Source organism: Schistocerca cancellata, chromosome 2, assembly GCF_023864275.1.
Source record: "Schistocerca cancellata isolate TAMUIC-IGC-003103 chromosome 2, iqSchCanc2.1, whole genome shotgun sequence".
Lineage (NCBI taxonomy): Eukaryota > Metazoa > Arthropoda > Insecta > Orthoptera > Acrididae > Schistocerca > Schistocerca cancellata.
Window position 1 is genome coordinate 1,116,561,206 of NC_064627.1, and position 21,619 is coordinate 1,116,582,824.

Consider the following 21,619-nt stretch of genomic DNA (forward strand, 5'->3'; position numbering starts at 1 on the left):
TATTATGATGTGAATAGTTGGCCCATCCCAAGAACAATGAATTTTTATAACTCAAAACGAGGTGATGCGGTGATCAAATTACTGAACTCACACTGATGAAAAACAGAATTCAGAATTCGTGAACAACGTGACATGAATGCCGGGATAGCTCTATTTTAAGCTTGATGTCAATTCATTCATCATCGCCACACTACTTCAACAGTTTCTCTGTAACTAATTATCTCAGTCTATTTCCGACACCAAACTGTAAACACTTCTACCTATCATCATTGCACAATGTGTACTATTATTTTCCAACAAATCACATAGCCATCATCATATCCATATACTCCACATGACCATGCATCATCATGACGTGGTGGTCGTGTGCATCACAAGGATCTGAGGATCACCATTCGAGACAGTCAAAAATTGCGAGAGGGGAAAAAACAGTCATCTATAGACAATAAAATTCTCACACTTTATACAGTCTCTACTAATCTGCATCTTTTACATAGCTCATTACGTCGAAACTGACACAAAACATTTTAAATGAAGTTTTGAATAATGTACTTCTAGTGGTTTACTACACAACGCCTCTTAACATTCAGCACTCAAAAAACATTTTCATCACATTAAAATTGGTCTATCTAACACCTATTGCAGAAAGAAGTTTTTAAACTGAAACAGGCTGATTGCCAAAATTTTCCATCAAGGATCAATTAGGTAATTTATCACCACTTCACTTTCTCTTATTAACCTATCACAGTAGTCCATGTACATTAACAGGAGCTAGGGCAGTGGGACTGAAGACTTCATTTCAAAATTCGAAAAATATGAAACACTTACCAAACATATTGTAGAAAATATTACATTGTACAATGTCCAAATAGATAAATGTTACTCATTACTTAGAATTCTGGAGCACAAGTTTATCCCTAACGAACTGTCTGTCAATTAGAATAAAGCTCTCATCTTTATGCCTTTTCTGAATATGCGCTCCACACTATAAAAGAATGAACTGAAAAGACAAGTTAGCACTATTACAGCTGAGGCTGTACATCATACTGACAGTTGTAAAATGTCAGATTACGTGCCTTAGAAAAAGATTATTTATATACTACCCTCAATGCATGAATTTGTGTAATACTCAGTGAATCAGCTAGAGATGGATTCACACAACAGGAAAGTAACCATCAAAAACAATAGTTTGATACAATCTAATTAACAACTTTGAAAATTAAATTAGATTCATAAAATGAAATTGTCGATTTTCCATATTATGTCAATGGAAACAATTTTATTAAAGAATTCTTGGACATGTTTGTGCGTTTACGAAAAAATTGCATGCACAAGTAGTTCGACATATCCTTTATACTACCAAAATGTTTAGAATTCTTATTATGTGGGGCTACAGGATGAAATCAAAGATTTGGTGTGCAGCCAGAGTTGTAACTGGCTAAAAAAAAAGCCACTATAAATTTTTACGAGATGCACCATGAACTTTCACTAAGCCAACATGAGCTGCATATTTTCACTCTTCTTAAAGTGATGTAATACATTAACAGCTTCACCAATACTATAATTTTATTTACTGTATTTTGAACACTGCTGTTGTATTTTATTCTTTAACTTATAGCTCCTTGTTTCATATTTGACATAAAGTTATATATAAAGTGAATGGTTGCTGTACTAGTACAACAGCATACGATTGAGTATGTGAGATTCAATTTACAAATGGAACAGAAAAGGCAGTATCCTCTGCAATATACAGTACAATAGCTGTCATGGTACACATGCTAAATTGTTAGTTTCAATACTACACAGACTATTTCAGAGAGGCCTCTAACCACGCTATTCCAAACATAATTAGCATATGGCAGAACAAAAATAGTTATTTGTTATGTCCAGATCCAGTATCGTAAAATCAGTTGCTTAGCAAGTAACGGCTTGGTGGACATTGTTTAAAAAAAAAAAAAAAAGGGGGGGGGGGTGGGCAAAGTTATGAAACAGCAGTATATACAAACTTCAACAGGGAAAAATGTGCATTTCTTAAGAAAATTTATGATGACCATGAAAAACACAAACACATCTTTCATACGCATGCTCCCTTCCCCCGTCATACTACATTCTTCTCAAGTTTTATATGGTTAAAAAATTTAAAGGCAACAACAGATCTTCACACCAGATAACAGGTCATCAGGTGAATGCAGCACTCCTATCTCTCAAAAGAATGTTCAGCTAGTAGTTTGTTGCTGTGTGGTGAATTCTGTACAATGAGAGATAGTAAATACTTTATGAAGGCACCAGCTGTTCTCAACCCCAGGTAATGCTAGGCTATACTCCAAATGGGGACACATTTGTGCCTGTCGTTCTCTTCTAAAAACTTTATGCACTTTTAATGTTATTGCTACCACTTCTTAACATCATACTAGTTGTGTTTGCTTTATACAACCTATACTCCACTACAGGATGTCATTTCTAATGTGCAGTAATAAAGGATAGCTTGCACCCCTTGAAGTGTAAGCTATGGCAATATGGGGCAGACTGATGCTATTAGCTGGCGAGTTGTGATAAACTACAGCTTGTACTTTACATCACACATTTTTGATCACCCACTCTCAATGGTGTACGCAACATTAACAGAGCTACACATGCTACGCTTGGACAAGTCAGTTTTCTATGGTGTTGCATGTATATTGTGATATTGCTGTGTGCATAATGAGAATCTGAACACCCATATTAAGTACTCAAATAACATGTAAGCCAGTTATTCACCATTATTAACTACTTATCTCCGTGGACACCATTGCGAACTGACAATTGACAAGTAAAAACACACACACACACACACACACACACACACACACACACACACAAACACACACACAGAAAACAAACAAACAAACACTGAGAGTGGCTGATGCTTTAAACAGATGTATTTTAAATAATATTTATACACTTGTAAGTCACGACAAAAATATATTGATATGACTGATGTATGATATACATTCTAATTCAAGAAACAATAAAACACAGTTATCAAATACTTTGTAAAGTTTTTGGTGTTAAAGCTATGCTTCTGAAAACATGTGGTCACATCTCAAAGTATAGGTTCATATTAAGTGAAGCTCTTTGTTACAGTCTTATTGTGCATCACACTGTAAACTATATTTTTCCTGGGGCAATTTCTGCCACTCCTACAGCATAATTTTCAATGAGCTGCATTCGATATTCTACAAAAGCAGAATTAACTATATTCCATAGTTCGGCATTTTACTACAAAAATATTCACCATTTTTCATAACCTTTTAACATTTTAGTATATCATTTCCATATTATAGAGTTTAATAAAATATTTTCAACGTACACAGAAGTGTGCGCACAATATATGTAAAAACTATCAAAAATATAACAGCATTGTAGCTCAAGGTTATCATTAAACATTCATCAATTCTGCAAAAGCTGCAGAAGCGTATGATCTTTTCAAGAATGCACCTATTTATCCTTTCAAAGGAAAAGTTCGTGAAACTGGCTCTAACATGTGCACTGAGACTAGAGGATAAGGCACTGATTAATTGAAGCACTGTACATCATCACAACAACACAATGTGTGACCCAGAAAATGGCCAAACTTAAGTTAGGGCTAACATACGATCATTTACTGCAATTTTTTTTACTTCTAATGCACTGCCACTGGAAACATGACCATAGGCACTACCAAGAAACATGTTACGACTCCATATTCAGATAAAGATGCATTAATAGACAATACTGATTCTATCCATACAGCTGTTTAAGACTATTGCAGTCTTGTCAAGGTGAGTGAATATTATCAATAGCAGTGCACAATTCAACAAGTGCTACTTGTAAGTCACCTCACCTGCATACGAGTTGGGCAAAAAACTTTTTGAGCCTTACTGATAAAAATTATTAGGTTGAAAAGTTGGAAATCAAGAGTTGTTTTGACAGTCCAATCTTGAAGTTACACCAGACTATGCAGTTCTTCGAGCTACACACAAAAAAAATTATTTGCTTACTGCAGCTGAGTTCAGAATAACATCAGAGAGCAACAATTAAAATGCAAGCCCTCATCTTTAAAAATATATCTACAACACACAACAATGGAATGTTTACCACGACAAATATTGTCTTAAATGTTCATTAACTAATTCTTAACTGGAAACAATGTCAGAGACGATTCCAGTGCATAATGAAGATGGAACTGTAATTAGTGAAAAACCCAATTACTATTCAGTATAACTTAACTAAGCATTACATCCCAAACCAAATAAGAAATTTCCATTATTCAATGCAGCGAACTGGAATGTAGACGACCGTTAAAAATACACTAAAAATAAGTTCTTTCCTTCAGATCAGATTTTGTGCGGTTTTTGTTTCACTCTCATCAACAACTGATTGTCCATTCACAAAGTTTGCACTATTTCGAACTTCTTCTTGAAATCCATACTTTCCTTTTTCGGGTCGTATTTTTTACGAGATGCAAGTTTCTCTCGCAGCTCCTTTGCTGACATGTTCAGATTAATCCCACTGTTAGCACTACTGCGCTCTAAAGTACTATTGTTACTTCCTGCCCCAGGAGATTTTGAATTTACCTCTTGCACTGTATTGGAATCATTTCCATGCTCGGAGACATGACTACTACTACTCTTCCTGTCTGTTGACGGAGTAGTATTTGAACTTCCAGCATCACTTGATTTCTTGTCATTAGCGACTGCATCAATCTGACCATCTTCATTATTCCCAGACTTCTTCTCATCTGTATCATCTGAATTGTCTGCGTCTGGCATTGGTGTTTTCAGGTACTTAACATCGGGTGAACCGCTCTTAATAGTGATATTGTTTGCTTTGTAATATTTATCTGCTTCAGCATCAACTACCAAAAGTTTTGTTTCGTTGGGGATTGCCTTAATCCTCTGAACTACCTGCTTATGGTTTTCATTGGCAATATTTACACCATTGACCTCTATTATTCTATCACCTTCTTTCAGACCGGCGGCTTCAGCTGGTGAACCTTCGTCGACTTTGCCGATGTACTGTCCTGGCTTCCCCTTCTCAGCATGTAAGTTGAATCCATAACCATCGAAATGCTTCCACTGTATTATATGGCAAAGCCGCGCAACAGGTGTGTCGGATGACAGTGCTCCGTTAGACATCTTCAGACACCTGAAACCGAAGGCGCATATTTAATTGTCAATAAATATATATCCTTCGGTGATAATATTAGCTTCTGTTGCTCATGAAATGCTCAACGCCGCTGAAATCACAGCTTACAATGTCAACAGCAACTGAACATCAGCCTTCTAAATTCCAATCATCAAGTACGTAGAACTTCGCCAGTCTACATGTTATGAACTAAACTCGACACCCTAATTACTACTTACTTTTCTGAAATTCAGCAAACGCAGCACAGCCTAGCACCAACGCGCTTCCACGACGTGAAGCAACCACTATTTCTAGTACAACTTGTGACATAAGTCTCTCGCTGCCATCTTAAGATATAACAATGTCGCCAACAAAGCAAGTCACTTGATCAACATAATACTAATCATCAGGAACTAAGCCACGTCACGAGTAAAGTGCACTTATTAGACTTACACGCGTTTTAATGCTGTTGTGGGCACACAAGAACTAAAGCTAACAATTTTACGCCATTAACATCTTACAAAGTGATTTTGTGACGTTGGTAGATCTTAGTTACGCAACTGCTTGAGAAGCGACAGACTTCAAACATTTAACCTTCACTTCTGCGAATTTAACTACAATGATCTTTGTGTATCTAGAAGGGTATGTGTTTACCTATACCTGTTTCAATATCTTTGCATGGATGTAAATACCTGTTGGCCTGTCACTTGACAGCCTTTGTGGTAGTTGGTAGTAACCATATGGTCATCTAATCGGTGAAACTATAGCGGTCTTTTCGAATTTGGCAAGGTCCACACGTAAAAGTTCTGTTCGAAAGAAGCAAGCTGACATCCAGATAAGTGCAAGAGTACGAAAATATGTATTTGTGCTATGGTGTAGCTTTGATTCTATTATGCGGAAGTGTTACAACCAGCGATCCGTCGAAGAGAACTGCACGTGTAAGTATGTCACTGTATAGATCTTGGTCACCTACTTCGACTTTATGGCGTGGTGTCTAGCGTCCATATGTATTATTTACTTCTTGAGATCACTTAATAACGTCAATAAACGTATAGCGTTCGTTGCGACGTAATTCTCCCACAACATCCATTAAACATATGCTGAATCCGTTGTTATGTCACCAGCCACTATCGTCAAGAAATTATATTTTGAAGCGAAATTTACGCGTCGTTAACCACTATTGTTGTTCCAACCTATGCAGTGGCTTTTGTTTATTTATTTTTGTAAAAGCTCGCAGACAATGAATGCTAGTGTTCAAGATGAGTTCACTCATCCTCCTCAACCTGTATGCAGATGGTATATGAAAAGCAATTTTGTGAAATGGTTCATGGTTGCCGAAATGATTTATTATTATTATTATTATTATTATTATGACCAGAAGATAAAATACATGTTTGATAGAAATGTACTTTCACTGTGTCAGTTCGTATTGACATAACCTACAGTTTATGGCACTATTTTTGTGTACACTTTTATACTCATTTCTCTCATAAATCTTTTTAATGTTAGTTAGAAACGCCTTGACTCAAATGAATACCACCAATAATCAAAGACGTTCTGTATATCTTTTAAAGTATTTTGAATTTCTTACAGTTTTTAAATAATGCATATAATTATTTTTTAAACCCATCTACATATGATCACCCATCTCTCGGGTTTACATTAATGTTTTGGCTTTAAATTTTAAAATAATAATCCTCTCTGCTTCGTTTTGCACCGATTTAGTGAACACAAAATTTATTCAGATTTGTATTGCCATGTTAACTTACGAAAGGGAAAAACTACCTAATTTTCACATGTGACAATTTAGTTGCATATTGGAATGTGGAAAAGTTATGGATATGGCCTTAATCCATTAATATGGCTTAAATCTGCTGGAAATGGAAGTTTTTTTTCTTTCAGGTATACCTTGAATAAATAAACAATTCTGTAATGCACTCTGTTCACTAATTGTGAAGTATGGCTTTCTAGTCTAGTATAACCTGTGTGATTACACTAACAAAAACAAGATGCACTTACATGCTTGTCCCAAAGTACCGGATATTTTCAATGAACCTGTAGAAACTCATCTAATCCATGCAACAAGGTTTACTTTGTGGTAAAATAGTGCACAAGGGGCCTTAAGAAAAGAGTTCAGATAATAAAAGGGAGAATGCTTAATTCAGTTGTAGTATGATGGCTTCCTTCATTCAGGATAATGCCTTGAGTTATAAAAAATTATTTCCTCACTATGGTTATCATAGGGTCATTAGTTAATCTTTCCTTCTAATAAGCTAGAAGCACAACAGGGAGATTTCTCAGCCTAACAGTGGAAATCTTTTTGTGGTTATTATAATTATTTTAATGAAATATGCAGGTATTTTTTTACCTAATCCCATTGCTTGTTGTTACAGTTTTTCAAAAGTTTTACCAGCAAGTGTATTCCAACTCCACAGTGTGATTTAAGTTCTTAAAATGCCCTTGTGCATTTACCATAACATCACCATCTAGCCATGAATTTTTTTGTGTTTAATAGTAGGTGGGTGTCATAGGTTATGTGTTGTATGTTGTGGCTAGGGAACCTATCATTCAGTTCACTCTCGAAAAGGTTGACAGTTTTAAATTTCCGGGATTATAACTCGATAATAAATTCAGTTGGGAGGGGCATACCACAGAATTGCGTAAGTGCCTAAACAAGTCTCTATTTGCAGTGGACATGATGTCAGATGTCGGAGATATAAATATATATAAAAAAAAACTTGCACACTTTGCTTACTTTCATTCTGTTATGTCATGTGGGGTTATATTCTGGAGCAACTCATCAAACTGAGCAAAAGTTTTTGGGTGCAAAAGTGTTGATAAGAATCATTTGTGGTGCAAATTCAAGAACATCATGTAGAAACCTGTTGAAGGAACTTTGTATTCTAACCACTGCTTCTCAGTATATTTATTCCTTAGTAAAATTTGTTGCAAGTAATATATCTCTATTTCTAACCAATAGCTCAATACATAGTATCAATACTAGGAACAAGAACAATCTACATAAAGACTTAAAATCACTTACCTTGGTCCAAAAGGGGTCCAATATTTAGGAAGACACATTTTCAATAAATTGATAGCAACCATCAAAAACTTGGTTTCTGATAAAGTGCAGTTCAAGCAGAGTTTGAAAGTCTCCTCCTACTCTACAGATGAATATCTTAAGAGAGACTGTTAAGCCAGTTTAAGTAAAAATTTCTATTAGATTTCAGTTTTGAAAGCATTTGGTCACAACAGTCAATATTAGGTATTTTGTGTACGATAAATTTATTAATAGTGCATAACAATGTTTCATTCTGACAACATGTTAATTCTGTAAATATTGGCTGTCCCAGTTTACCATGATGTATTCTCCTATTTCGACAATCTCCTGACAAAAGATCAGGGTAGTAAGTATTATATTAAAATGTTGTATGTTATACTTTGACACATTCCACACCCAGAAAAATCATCTCATTTTTTGGGTCTACGGATCGAAAACTGAATCTAATCTAATCTGTTGTGGGAAAATGTTTGTAGGCAGATGCATTATCCTGAGGAAAGTTTTTTCCACATACAGTCTTCAATTTAGAAATGTTTTATCCAGATGATTTAAAAGTTTTTTGCATGATTATATAGTTATGATTTATCCTTTTAAAGGTAATCAAAATGAAGAATCTCTTTTTTCCATTCCAGAAAACAGTACCATACATGAAATAACTTCCCTATCTCATTGCAGGGACACTGATTTCTGCCAACTGTGTGGACAGTCATTTGTGTGACTTGCTTAAAGTAAAATACCCAGATTTCATTCCCTGTAACATATCGGCATGTAGGAGTTGAACTTTCTTCGACAAGGTTCAAACTTTAGTAAGAATTTAATTTTCTCATTTATTTTTGGTTGGTATGGTTAACCAAACGTTCATATAACAACTCAAAAACAGTTGTATAGAAGACCAAAACACTGCACGTATTAATGTATTGAATGTATGATAAGGATTGTTGTTGTTTAATTTGCAACTGTCATTTTCTTTCACATTCTCTGTTGTTTGGAAGTTTCAATTATTGTTGGGATATACATTTTGATGTCTGCATCTGTTATGGAGGAAGTTTGAAAAAATTTTACCATAAGGGCTAAGGTTATTTTTCATGGGAATTTTAAAACTTCTGCTATTGGAGAGTGTCTGTTACAGAAGTCCTGTTCTTCTGTCACTGCACTCCACTAGTTCCCACTATATCTAACTTCAGACTATTCATTTCCAGTTTTAAATTCTCTAACCTCTCTACCTAATCAAAGGGTCTAACCTTCCATGCTCCGACCCATTGAGTGCCAGTTTTGTTTTTCCTAGCAATGAAATCCTCCTAAGTAGGCTGAACCCAGAAATTGGAGTGGGGGACTATTTTACTTCCAGAATATTTTACCCAAGATGATACCATCATCATTTAACTGTGCAGTACATATTCATCCCCTCAGGAAAAATAATTGCTCTAGTTTCTCCTTGCTTTACATTACAGCACAGCAAAATCATGTTGGCTTAAGTTACAAGGCCAAATCAATCGATTATCCAGACTTTAGCCCCTGCAGCTACTGAAAAGACTGCTGCCGCTCTTCAGAAACTACATGTTTTTGTGACCTCTCCACATCCATGCCTCAGTTGTGGTTGCACTTATTGTATGGCTGTCTCTATTGTTGAGGCATGCAAGCTGCCTCAACTTGGCAAGATCTGTCTTTAATGTATGATTTTAAAATATAAAGGGATTATAATTCTTGTAATCTAGGGACAGTGTGTGCACATTTTTCATGGCATGTGGCCTCCCCTGTTCAAAATCTGTTGATGTTCGAAGACTTCAGTCAATCAATAATTTGTGTAGTGGATGCATCCACCTTTAGCAACCAAATATATTAGATGCAGTAGTGCTGCAACAGTCATTGTTGATTGCTATGTTTTACAAGGTACGCAAATGGGGATTAGCATTCCTTTTGTGACACTTGAAGCAATCACAGCTGTATAGAAATGGTATTAATAAAAATTAAGTCATGGGCTGTCTGTGACTGTAAATTCTAGATTATTGATATATTTTATTAATAAAACATATCCCTAACCTAGATAGTAATGTGTAATATTCTTGGTGGGAGCTGGTCAGTACCCAGCATTTATTTGTCATCAGTATGGTGAGAACATTATCTTTTGGAAATTTGGTGGCACAATCTTTAGCTTGAGCCATTTCATTGGACTTAGCAATAGCTAGTGTCCCATCAGACAGATTGGGTTATTTTAAGACTCCAGTATCTGTTTGTGGCTGTAGTGCTCCACTGTCAGAGTGATCTGTTACGAGAGCTGTCTGGATATGATTGATTATACCCACACACAGTACAGACAAATCAAGAACATTGACTAAAATCTTGCAGTGTAGGTTACCCACTGCAAATAAGAATGGCCTTATTGTTTTGTGGAACAGAAGAACCAAAACCACTCAGACATCACATACACTCATCAGTCTTAATCCCTTGACCTACACACTGTCGCCCAATTGCCCAATAACACTCATGTAACACAAAGTGACAGTTTCTATATCCTCATGACACTTAACTCAATTTGATATATTTTTTACTGCTTTCGAGCTCCTGTTGGATGAGTTTTCAAGGGTATGGGATCTATATATTTTGGGAGGAGACTCCACTGTCGCACATGTAGTCTCATTGGTGCATCTCCTGCCAACAAGGACCATATCTTTTATAAATTTTTGACATGAAATTTCAATGTTTTTATTTAATTTTTTTTCACACTTGTCAAGCTTTGTAGGACCAAATGGAGGAACAAATCTCCAAGGTCATGGAACATGTCAGTACTTGAAGTTACAACATAAAAGTAATAACAGATAAAAATAAAATGTTTATGAACCCAAAGAAGGTCAAGTCATATGTTTAAGTAAACACATTCAACAATATAACATTAGAATTGGCTTAAATTTTCAAGGAACTCCTCAACAGAATACAGGGAATGACCCATGAAGAAACTATTCAGTTTTGATTTGAAAACCTGTGGATTACTGCTAAGATTTTTTAAATTCTTTTTGTAGCTTGTTGAAAATGGATGCAGCAGTATACTGCACACCTTTCTGGACAAGAGTTAAGGAAATCTGATCCAAATGCAGGTTGGATTTCTGCTGAGTATTAACTGAGTGAAAGCTACTTGTTCTTGGGAGTAAGCTGATATTTTTAACAAGGAACGACAGTAAAGTGTGTATATATATATATATATATATATATATATATATATATATATATATATATATATATATATATATATATATATATATATATATATATATATATCCACAGGTGTGGATGGATATGTGTGTGTGTGCTAGTGTATACCCGTCCTTTTTTCCCCCTAAGGTAAGTCTTTCCGCTCCCGGGACTGGAATGACTCCTTACCCTCTCCCTTAAAACCCACATCCTTTCGTCTTTCCCTCTCCTTCCCTCTTTCCTGATGAGGCAACAGTTTGTTGCGAAAGCTTGAATTTTGTGTGTGTGTTTGTGTTCGTTTGTGTGTCTGTCGACCTGCCAGCGCTTTCATTTGGTGGGTCACATCATCTTTGTTTTTAGGTATATTTTTCCTTCGTGGAATGTTTCCTTCTATTATAACTATATAGGATTCCGGACTGGAGCAGATCCGTTTGCCACGAATACCTAGGCTGTAGGGAAGGGACCGTTTGATGTGGAATGGGTGGCAGCTGTCATAATGGAGGTACTGTTGCTTGTTGGTGGGTTTGATGTGGATGGACGTGTGAAGCTGGCCATTGGACAGGTGGAGGTCAACGTCAAGGAAAGTGGCATGGGATTTAGAGTAGGACCAGGTGAATCTGATGGAACCAAAGGAGTTGAGGTTGGAGAGGAAATTCTGGAGTTCTTCTTCACTGTGAGTCCAGATCATGAAAGGAATCCTTGAACCATTACACCAACAACCTGAAAACAGCTTTTGCATCCCGTAACTACCCTCCCGACCTGGTACAGAAGCAAATAACCAGAGCCACTTCCTCATCTCCTCAAACCCGGAACCTTCCACAGAAGAACCCCAAAAGTGCCCCACTTGTGACAGGATACTTTCCGGGACTGGATCAGATTCTGAATGTGGCTCTCCAGCAGGGATACGACTTCCTCAAATCCTGCCCTGAAATGAGATCCATCCTTCATGAAATCCTCCCCACTCCACCAAGAGTGTCTTTCCGCCGTCCACCTAACCTTCGTAACCTCTTAGTTCATCCCTATGAAATCCCCAAACCACCTTCCCTACCCTCTGGCTCCTACCCCTGTAACCGCCCCCGGTGTAAAACCTGTCCCATGCACCCTCCCACCACCACCTATTCCAGTCCTGTAACCCGGAAGGTGTACACGATCAAAGGCAGAGCCACGTGTGAAAGCACCCACGTGATTTACCAACTGACCTGCCTACACTGTGAAGCGTTCTATGTGGGAATGACCAGCAACAAACTGTCCATTCGCATGAATGGACACAGGCAGACAGTGTTTGTTGGTAATGAGGATCACCCTGTGGCTAAACATGCCTTGGTGCACGGCCAGCACATCTTGGCACAGTGTTACACCGTCCGGGTTGTCTGGATACTTCCCACTAACACCAACCTGTCAGAACTCCGGAGATGGGAACTTGCCCTTCAGCATATCCTCTCTTCTCGCTATCCGCCAGGCCTCAATCTCCGCTAATTTCTAATTTCAATCTGCCGCCGCTCATACCTCACCTGTCTTTCAACATCATCTTTGCCTCTGTACTTCCGTCCCGACTGACATATCTGCCCAAACTCTTTGCCTTTACAAATGTCTGCTTGTGTCTGTGTATATGCGGATGGATATGTGTGTGTGTGCGAGAGTATACCTGTCCTTTTTTCCCCCTAAGGTAAGTCTTTCCGCTCCCGGGATTGGAATGACTCCTTACCCTCTCCCTTAAAACCCATATCCTTTTGTCTTTCCTTCTCCTTCCCTCTTTCCTGACGAGGCAACCGTTGGTTGCGAAAGCTATATATATATATATATATTTTTTTTTTTTTTTTTTTTTTTTTAAGTCTGTGCTTGGTGTAATTCTGTTTCTTTTTCGTACTGTTTCTGTTGTCCAGAATATATTAATTATAAAATCCCATACCAAATGTGTAATTAAAGATTTTTTGGTACCTTTTCAAGTTTTTGCTTACAACAGGGAAACTGCTAATTTCTGATCTTAGTGGTCAGTATCATTCATTCTCCTGTTGTAATCAGCAATACATTTTGGTTGGAAAGTGGGGTACCATTGACTTCTGTTGTGTTCAATTGTTTCTACACTTTCGTGCTTTGTAGAAATAATACTAGCATCCTGTTTATCCTTGCACTTCAATGCTGATATGCTGTTGCAGCTTTTCATTACGGATTCCCTCTTTTGTAAATTTTGCTTTAGCAAAGCAAAATCTCCCATAATTATTTTTATTTATTTTTTTCTATTGAAATCTGCTGTCTCAACAACATGCAGTCCATCTTCAATTAAAGTTGCAAACGGTTTTGGCAAAGAATATTAGTTATCCATGTACAAAATGTGTCCTTTGTTTAGTACTGACTTTGATAACTCCATCACAACTGTTTCAGATGCATTGTAAACAAGATCTGTTTTATCATTTTCTGAGTATATTTTAAATTTATAGCAATAGTTTGATGCTGATTCTCAGTTTATAAAATTTTATCCCAAATCCTGCCCCCTTCAAGGGATTAAATTGTTAATTACACTTGCATTCCTTAAATTTCTTTAACAATTCATCGAACGCGATGTTCTCGTCCATTACATATACTTCTCTGAATTTTTTATTAAAATATTTTGCCGCAAGTATGTATTTCTGTGTCTTTTAGACCAGCACATCTGTATTTTTTAGTTGTTTATTTTTTACTTGAGCCATTATTATGCCTAATTTAAAGTGTATTTGAACTTCTTTGTAACTGACAAGTATCCATGTCTCATAAATTTTGTTTCTTGAATTCTCATTGAACTTTGTTTGTTCTGCGTACCAATTCATTTCAATAACAGTATTATCCCAAAACATATTGTCAAACATTATATACAAAAAAATATAACCCTCTTGTATTTCCACCTAACTCCTATAAAACTGATCCTCTTTATGCCAATTGTCTGTTTATACTCCCAGATTTTTTGCTTTATTTTCTTCTTTCCAAATCTAATGCTTCAGTGATAGGTGATTGATACTGTCTTCATCATCAGTGTCATCTTCAGTGGTTTATTTTCTTGGGAATTTTTGAACAAGAAACAAAATACAGCTACCACCACTATCATTGTTGGAAAGATCTACCAAATCACTGTCTACAATAACAATTTTTTTTTACTAGCATCATCGTTATTAGATGTTCTTTTTATTCACATGATAGGTATATGGGTTGATTAATTATTTTATGGAGTTATGAGGAACACATGTGAATGCAATGAAGGAGTACTTGCAACTGAAGTTAGAGAATATCAAGAACTGTTTGACCAAGAGTCTGATTTGTGTTGTTGTTGTTTGTCTTGAATGACATACAATGAGCCAGGTTCGTCTTGTTTACGTGTAGTCTGCATGAAGCACCATGAGCCAAGCTCATGTTTATTGTTTATGTCCCAAATTCCTTAGTAAGAGTTTCACTCATGGTTGCAGATTTAGTGGTTAATACTAGAGCAGAGCAGCATGTATCTCAGCATCTCAAGGTTTAATGAGGAGGTCCCATGTTGAGCAGAAATAGATAGAAATTAATAATAATTTCAAGAGCCACATAATTCTAAGAAATAGCCATGGCAGCAGCCAGATTCCATTATTTTATCCTCTGTCAGTTAGTGACCAAGATGTGAGGAGTTACCACTGCAATCCTCGTAGCCACTGCTGATTACCAGAAATGGAAGGAAACCAGGCAGAGCTAGAAACAGAGACAATGTTGTAAGGTGCACAAGAATTTGTTTGGGAGTTGCTGCTATTTTCGCAATTTCATTTGTTAGGCTTTCTTCAGGGGTACAGGTTGATCATACTGCTAGTAGAGAATCTTACTTTTAGTCACAGTGAAAGTAGCCTATTGTCTTTAGTGGTCGGTGTTTACCATTATTGTGCTCTATGGCAGTCTAAGGCTGTCATCTCATTTCCAGATTTTTCTATCAGTATTAATTTTCTGTTTTTTGCTTTCCCTTTTCTAATTCCACAAGGGTCTTACTCTTATTTTTCTTATGGCTACCTTTTTCTCAACACTTTTAATTTTTTTTCTCTTGTTTACATTTTTATTTTTTTCCTTCAGTCTTTCTTCTGCTACTTATTGTCAGACCACCTTGTATGTAATTCACAAATACGTTGTGACAGTTGAAAATATGTGCTACACTTTGTCTTGAATCTGGTAATTCATTTGACTGGCTCCTGTTTCTTTTTCTGCTCATCCATTCATACCGTTTTTATGATTCAGACTTGTTTCTTTTGTCTGCATTCAATCCTGCCTCAGTAACTTCCTGTGGTGACATTTTCACGTATTGAGGTGGCGCAATGTTTAAGGAAGTGAAATTGCATTTGAGTGGAGTGCAGATCCAAGTTTTGCTCTGTCTTATGACATCATCATTAAAGGGATATTAAACTACTTTCATTTTTCACTGTCTTTACAGTCATCCACTTGTTTTCTCAAGTTGGCCTTGTACTTGCATCACCCAGTTGCTTATCTGTGTCAGTATTTTTACTGCTCCTTTCTGTATCGTCTCTCAGTTGATCACCAACAAACTGAAAACTACCAGGGGAATCCTTGTTGCAATAACTCCTCCCCACACCCCATCCACCACTCGCTGCCCATTTGCCCCCAATTCTTTCACTCACATTGTGTTTCCAAGATACCACAGTGATTGAGGGTCATCAGGGATGTGCGGTATTACAAGACACAAGATTCTCTTTGTGACGGGATTTACAGAACACATAGTGTGTATTATAAATGGACTTTATCACAGTAATGTAGTGTGATAAACTGCTTTTGCATATTACGTTAATAACTAGTTATCATTAAAAAAGTGTATCTTATCCATGTCAGAGGCAATTAGCATATTCTATTTAAACTTAGAAACCTGCAAATTAGTGTCTTATCTGTTTAACAAAAAACCCACTGCTCTTACTTTGTTTTATTGAAACAATAATAAATTTAGACACACCACAATAAAAGAAGGCCCGAAGCAGAATGTGGATTTCTGGACACAGTCTTCCTAATCATATACTTGCTTTAACGGATCAGCCAATTTCTTGCAGAACTTTAGAGATGGACTCATGTGAGTGAGTAGAAGGAAAGTTAAAATCACTGAGGGTGGTGCAGTGGTGAACCAAAGAAGGCTCGTAAAGCAAAAATCTACCATTTCATTTATCTCATCTGCAAAAACATGTGTAACAGTGATGAGTATTATACTGCATACAAAACACAATGCACCAGAAACTGAAACCTGCTGCCTAATACATTTTCTAAACATACGCTACTTGTAGTTTCTTCACTCTACTTTAATCTTTTGTTGTAGGTTGCTTTCTTCATGTTTACATTTTGCATTCTAATCTGATAACCTTGCCACATTTTTTAAGAGTTAGTTCACATTGTTCGCTATTTATTATCTTTCCTCCTATGTTAACATGTTTAATTCCTTTGATTTGATTTATTTGCACTCTGTTAAATCTTTCAAATGTAGTTTGCGTTTATGAGTGGTTGATTGCTGGTAGTTCTTTAGTTATCTGTCAAACAAATAGTCAATTGCCTGAAATTTTTGGACACAGCCATCTTTTTTGTGATGCAGCAATAGGCTGCCAACTGTTTGTAATTTGTTGCAATACAAGGATAACTCTTGGCAGCTTACAAATTTACTTTTAGAAATTTTATTGCAGTTTTTAAGATTTTCATTTGAATCACCTGTGTAGTTATTTAACAAATATACCTAATGAGTTGTGTTATTATTGTTTAAAGCAGGGATACCAACCTTCATTACTGAGCAATGATGAAATTATCACTATTTCCAAACTGTCAAATACCACAAATTTTGAGGAAGTGCTTGATAGCATATTGATACCAAGAGTAGTTGGAACGCCGACCCATGAAGTAGTGAAATCAGTAAGTAGTCAGAAAATTGTTCTTAAATAATTGCTAACACTTTATTTTTATTTTTACACTACCATAAAATGTTGATTAGTGTCTGACTACACTAATCATCATATGAACTGTAAGATAAAGCAGCAAAAAGATGATTGTGGTGACACACGCTCCTTTGCCATACTCGGCTTTGACATAATGTTATATGTCATTATCACCATCATTTGCCACTTTATTTTATGGTTCTGATGATGGCAAACATAGGCCAATATCATTAAGTTTTGAAGCACTATGTTAATGAATTTAGTCACTTTCATTCTCAAATGACAAAATCTCATTCTTTCCAAAAAATTGCTTTTTGATGTGGGTACATGGGTACAGCATTGTTAAATAGGTTTTAAACATATACTTGTGTTGAATACCAATACTGATGTTATAAATGGCTGAAGTTTACTGAAAACTCTTAGAAATCCTGTGCAAAAGTAGGGTTTGGGTAAAACAAGTCAATGTTATTTAAGTTTTTTACTTGACATGTACTGTTAATAATTTCTTCTCTAACTTGTTGTCCTAGACACCTTGAGTACCAGGTGGGAGGGTTTGTGTACCCCAGTGACGCTGAGGGCTATGCTGGTGATAGCATAGACTTCGAGTATACTTTTGGGACCATCATAGGGGATGGTGGAGTTATGTTTTGTATTTCAGGGAACACGGGGCTTGGATTTGCCAGCTGACTGTGTTAAATATGCTGGTGGGATGTATGGCTGTCGAGGTAAAATAGTCTCTAGGAAGTAACTTCTGGTGTGCCTAATACTCTCCCCCACCCCCACCCCTCCTGTTATCTAAGACTTGTTCAGGCAATCGTGACTTTTGTGTGGGGGTTGAGATTAATTTCCCTAGCAGATCGTGGGATTCCAGTGGAGCAACCTCAACTCGAATCGACTCCTGATGGGATGGGGGTGCTGTCAGAACTGCAGTAACAGAGCACTTGTCTACTGTAACACTTTCATTGTAATCAAGAGAGCAGAGGGAACCTTTGAAAATATATTCTCTTTCTATTCGCAGTGGGTTGGAGGTTATTTCTGGATCCTTAAAAAGTGTTAAACAGCTCCGTAATGCAACAGTTTTAGTTGAAACTGTCATGCCACATCAAATGTCTAAACTTTGAGGATGGAAGATCTTGGGTGACTATCCTGTTGTGCCTGAATTGCATAACACTCTTAACTTCTGTAAAGCCATATTTACCTACTCTGATATAATGGAAATGGACCATGAGGAAATATGTGAAGAATGGAAAGACGTGTCAGTCAGTCAGTGCATAACTATATGAGAAGTGTCAACAGCACACGAGAAAAAACTGCTACCTTTATTTTAATCTTTAACACTCCAGAACTACCTGAACATATTCTTGCAGGCTATATCCATCATACGGTTCGTGTGTTTGTCCCAGCCCACTGCTAAGCTTTAAATACCCAAGATTTGGCCATACCACCACAGCATTTAACACGAGGGCTACATGTGGAAATTGTGGAGGCTCAGCTCACAAATCAGGTGATCCTTGTACACTGTCTCTGAAATGTATATACTGCTCTGGGGGTCACCCAGCTTAGTGCAGGAAGTATGGAGCTTATAAAATTGAAAGGAAAATCCACGAGTTGAAAATTAACTGATACTTCCTCTGTGGTGAAGACAAAAGAGTTTTTAATGCTATGTAACCTCCAGTGTTTACTATTTTGCCCTTAAAAAGCCAGTTGTCAAATGTGATGCCTATACAATAACCATGACCACAGAATGAAATACAAATAAATGCACTTGCCAGTATAACTGCGGGGAAAAAGCTGCTCTTGACCCCGGAACTGTTCGGAAGTAATCACTGAAGGACATTGAACCTTAGCCAATACGACATTAGGAGAGGTAGCATTCGGTAGTGGCAAGACTGTGGACATGATGGATATTGGTATAACCAACCATCTGTCCTATGGAGCATAAAACGTGATTCATCTGAAATAGCACCTGTCAGCACTCTGTGAAAGTCCAGTTGTGGTATTGGCCTGCAAATTCTAGCCTTTGTGGCTAGTAAACAGCAGTCAGCATGGGTACACGAGCCAGGCACAAGCTGTGGAGGCCCATATGCAGCAACGTTCACAGAATGTTGATTGAGGAGGTATTGTTGGTAGCCCCTTGATTCCTGTGCAGTCATTTGCTCAACAGTTGCATGCCTGTTTGCCTCTACATATCTCTGCAGCCGTTGTTCACCTGTCATCTGTGACCTGTGGTGCACCACAGTTGCTTCAGTGTCGATTTTGGATTGTGCGGTTTCACCGTGCATGGTATACTTTACCATGGTGACATTCAAGTTGTTTATAATTTTAGCCATTTCAGAAATGCTTCCACTTCTGGCCCAAAAGCGAATGATCATGCCCTTTAGGATGTCAGATAAATTGCTCTGTTTTTGCATTATGATGATGACTGCACTGTTTTCTGTGACACTGTAACACTTTATATACGCTCCACCGCTAGTGCTGGCACAAGCTGGCTGAGAGTGGTTTTGCACATTGCCATTGAACATAGGCTGTGGTCGCATTAATGTGACTGGACTATATGTATTGGTATGACTTCCAACCAGCTATCCACCAAGATGAGTGGGCACTGCCGAACTGTGGCCAAGAGCAAAGTGGACCTCACTGTGGCACAGCTTGCAGCTCAATATAACATACTTGTTCTCAATGGCCGCTTCTGGAGATTGGCATCCCTGTAACAGACCTGCAATCCTTATTATGCCGCAAGGTTTTTCAGCTTTGGGAGATGGAATGGCATAATCTCAGTATGCACAACAAACTGTGTGCCGTTAAGGAGTCTTCGAATGTGTGGAAGACCTCCATGCGAGCGTCTCAGGGACTCTGTGGTCCTCTGCTGGCTCCGCATTGGCTATATGTGGCTACCTCCTCCATCACGGGGACCCACCTCGGTGTCACTGTGGCTCATATATGACTGTCGTCCACATCTTGCTGGACTGCCCACTTTTAGCCACTCTGCGGCATACTTTTAACCTTCCCAGCACCCTACCTTCTTTTTATCGTACCACCTATGAGTGGGTATTTAGCCTTCTCTGGCTGCCGCCACCCTCTCTCCATTTTAACTCTGTTGCACTTTCTTTGAATTTGTTTGTCTTGGTGGTCGTCTTTTTCCTATACATTTTAATGTGTTGCAGAGTGACTGGCTCATCCTCTTTTATTATTGTGATCAGTCAGCCCAGACCATCTGCTCTGTGGTTTTAATACCTTCTTCTGCTTTTCCTTGTGGTGTACGTTTTCTCCATTTTTTGTTCATGTTGGCTGACAATTCTCAGATTCTCAGTTTTAAGGTTTTTAATCTCTCTCTGGTGTTGGGGCAGGGCGGTGAGTGTTGGGGTGTTTCCCACTGTAAGCCGTGTTTGGAGATTCCCGACTCACCTCCCTGACCAGATCCTCTTTTCTTCCCCTTTTACTCTGTTTTTACCCTTTTTTTTTCTCCCAGGGATTGGTTGGTCTCCTTTCCCCATACATACTTCTGCATTCTAGCCATTGCCCCTTTTAAGTCGCAGGTGGTCTTGCCTCTGCTGTTTCAGAGGTGGGATATTTCCTGCCTCTATCATAGCGTTAGGTTCCCTCTCTTGCTGACTCACCTCATTTTGTTTTTACCATTGACAACGTGACTGCCCTTTTACATTTTTAGTCTTTTCCCTTTTATTGTTCTGACTTTCCTGAGATGTCACACTAGCGGAATGGACCACATTTGAAACAAGGGACTGATGACCTTGTTGTTTGGTCCCTTAAACCCCAAACAACCAACCTTTTTTTTTCGTTCCATTTGTTTTCTTTTTAGGTGTGGTGTTGGGTGTTTTGTACCTTGAGCCTTCCTTGCGTAAGGAGAAAAAGACTGATGATCCTGTAGTTTGGTCCCTTTATACCCCAAACCAACCAACCAACCATCAGATTATATTCCTGTAAGAAGCCGAGACAGTGACTTGGCTCTTTCACGGAAATTGCTGTGTGTTGTAGCTGACAATTTGGTGCCGTGTGGGGGTCAGCTTTGGTAATCTCAATTGGACGTGCATTGGCCAACTGATCAAACTGCCTGTAGCACAATTGACCACCTGTAGCTAGATGCCATTTCCTTAATTGTTAGATCAAAAAAAGGTTTGGCCAGTGATGAACTACTTTCCTCCATCTTCTTAACATCTGTAGGTGTGCTTTGCTGGGAAAAGGGGTGATGCATGTTTGCTCTGCAGGCAGACACTATGTGCTCTCCTCAGTTGCAAAGATCACAAAAGTACCACCAGTATAGGCAGTCATCACATTGATGTTTAATAAAACAATCAGGGTGTCGTTG

The 21,619-nt window shown here is 37.7% G+C and overlaps 2 protein-coding genes across 3 annotated transcripts in view; one reads left to right on the forward strand and one right to left on the reverse strand.

Moving 5' to 3' along the window:
- Positions 1–2,900: 2,900 nt before the first annotated feature.
- On the reverse strand, positions 2,901–5,732 carry LOC126163150 (Na(+)/H(+) exchange regulatory cofactor NHE-RF1). Its single transcript, XM_049920081.1, has 2 exons — positions 5,385–5,732; positions 2,901–5,166 (listed from the first exon to the last, which is right to left on the reverse strand). Exon 2 carries the CDS (start codon positions 5,154–5,156, stop codon positions 4,407–4,409), a length of 750 nt encoding a protein of 249 aa, XP_049776038.1. The 5' UTR covers positions 5,157–5,166; positions 5,385–5,732; the 3' UTR covers positions 2,901–4,406.
- Positions 5,733–5,794: 62 nt separating this feature from the next.
- Positions 5,795–21,619, forward strand: part of LOC126163149 (glutaminyl-peptide cyclotransferase-like) — an 86,834-nt gene continuing 71,009 nt past the window's right edge. The window contains exons 1-2 of one of the 2 annotated variants that reach the window (XM_049920079.1): positions 5,795–6,083; positions 17,129–17,272. In XM_049920079.1, the coding sequence (XP_049776036.1) occupies positions 6,003–6,083; positions 17,129–17,272 (225 nt within the window). In that variant the 5' untranslated portion in view covers positions 5,795–6,002. The remainder of the gene's footprint in view (positions 6,084–17,128; positions 17,273–21,619) is intronic. The other variant, XM_049920080.1, reaches the window with a different exon arrangement.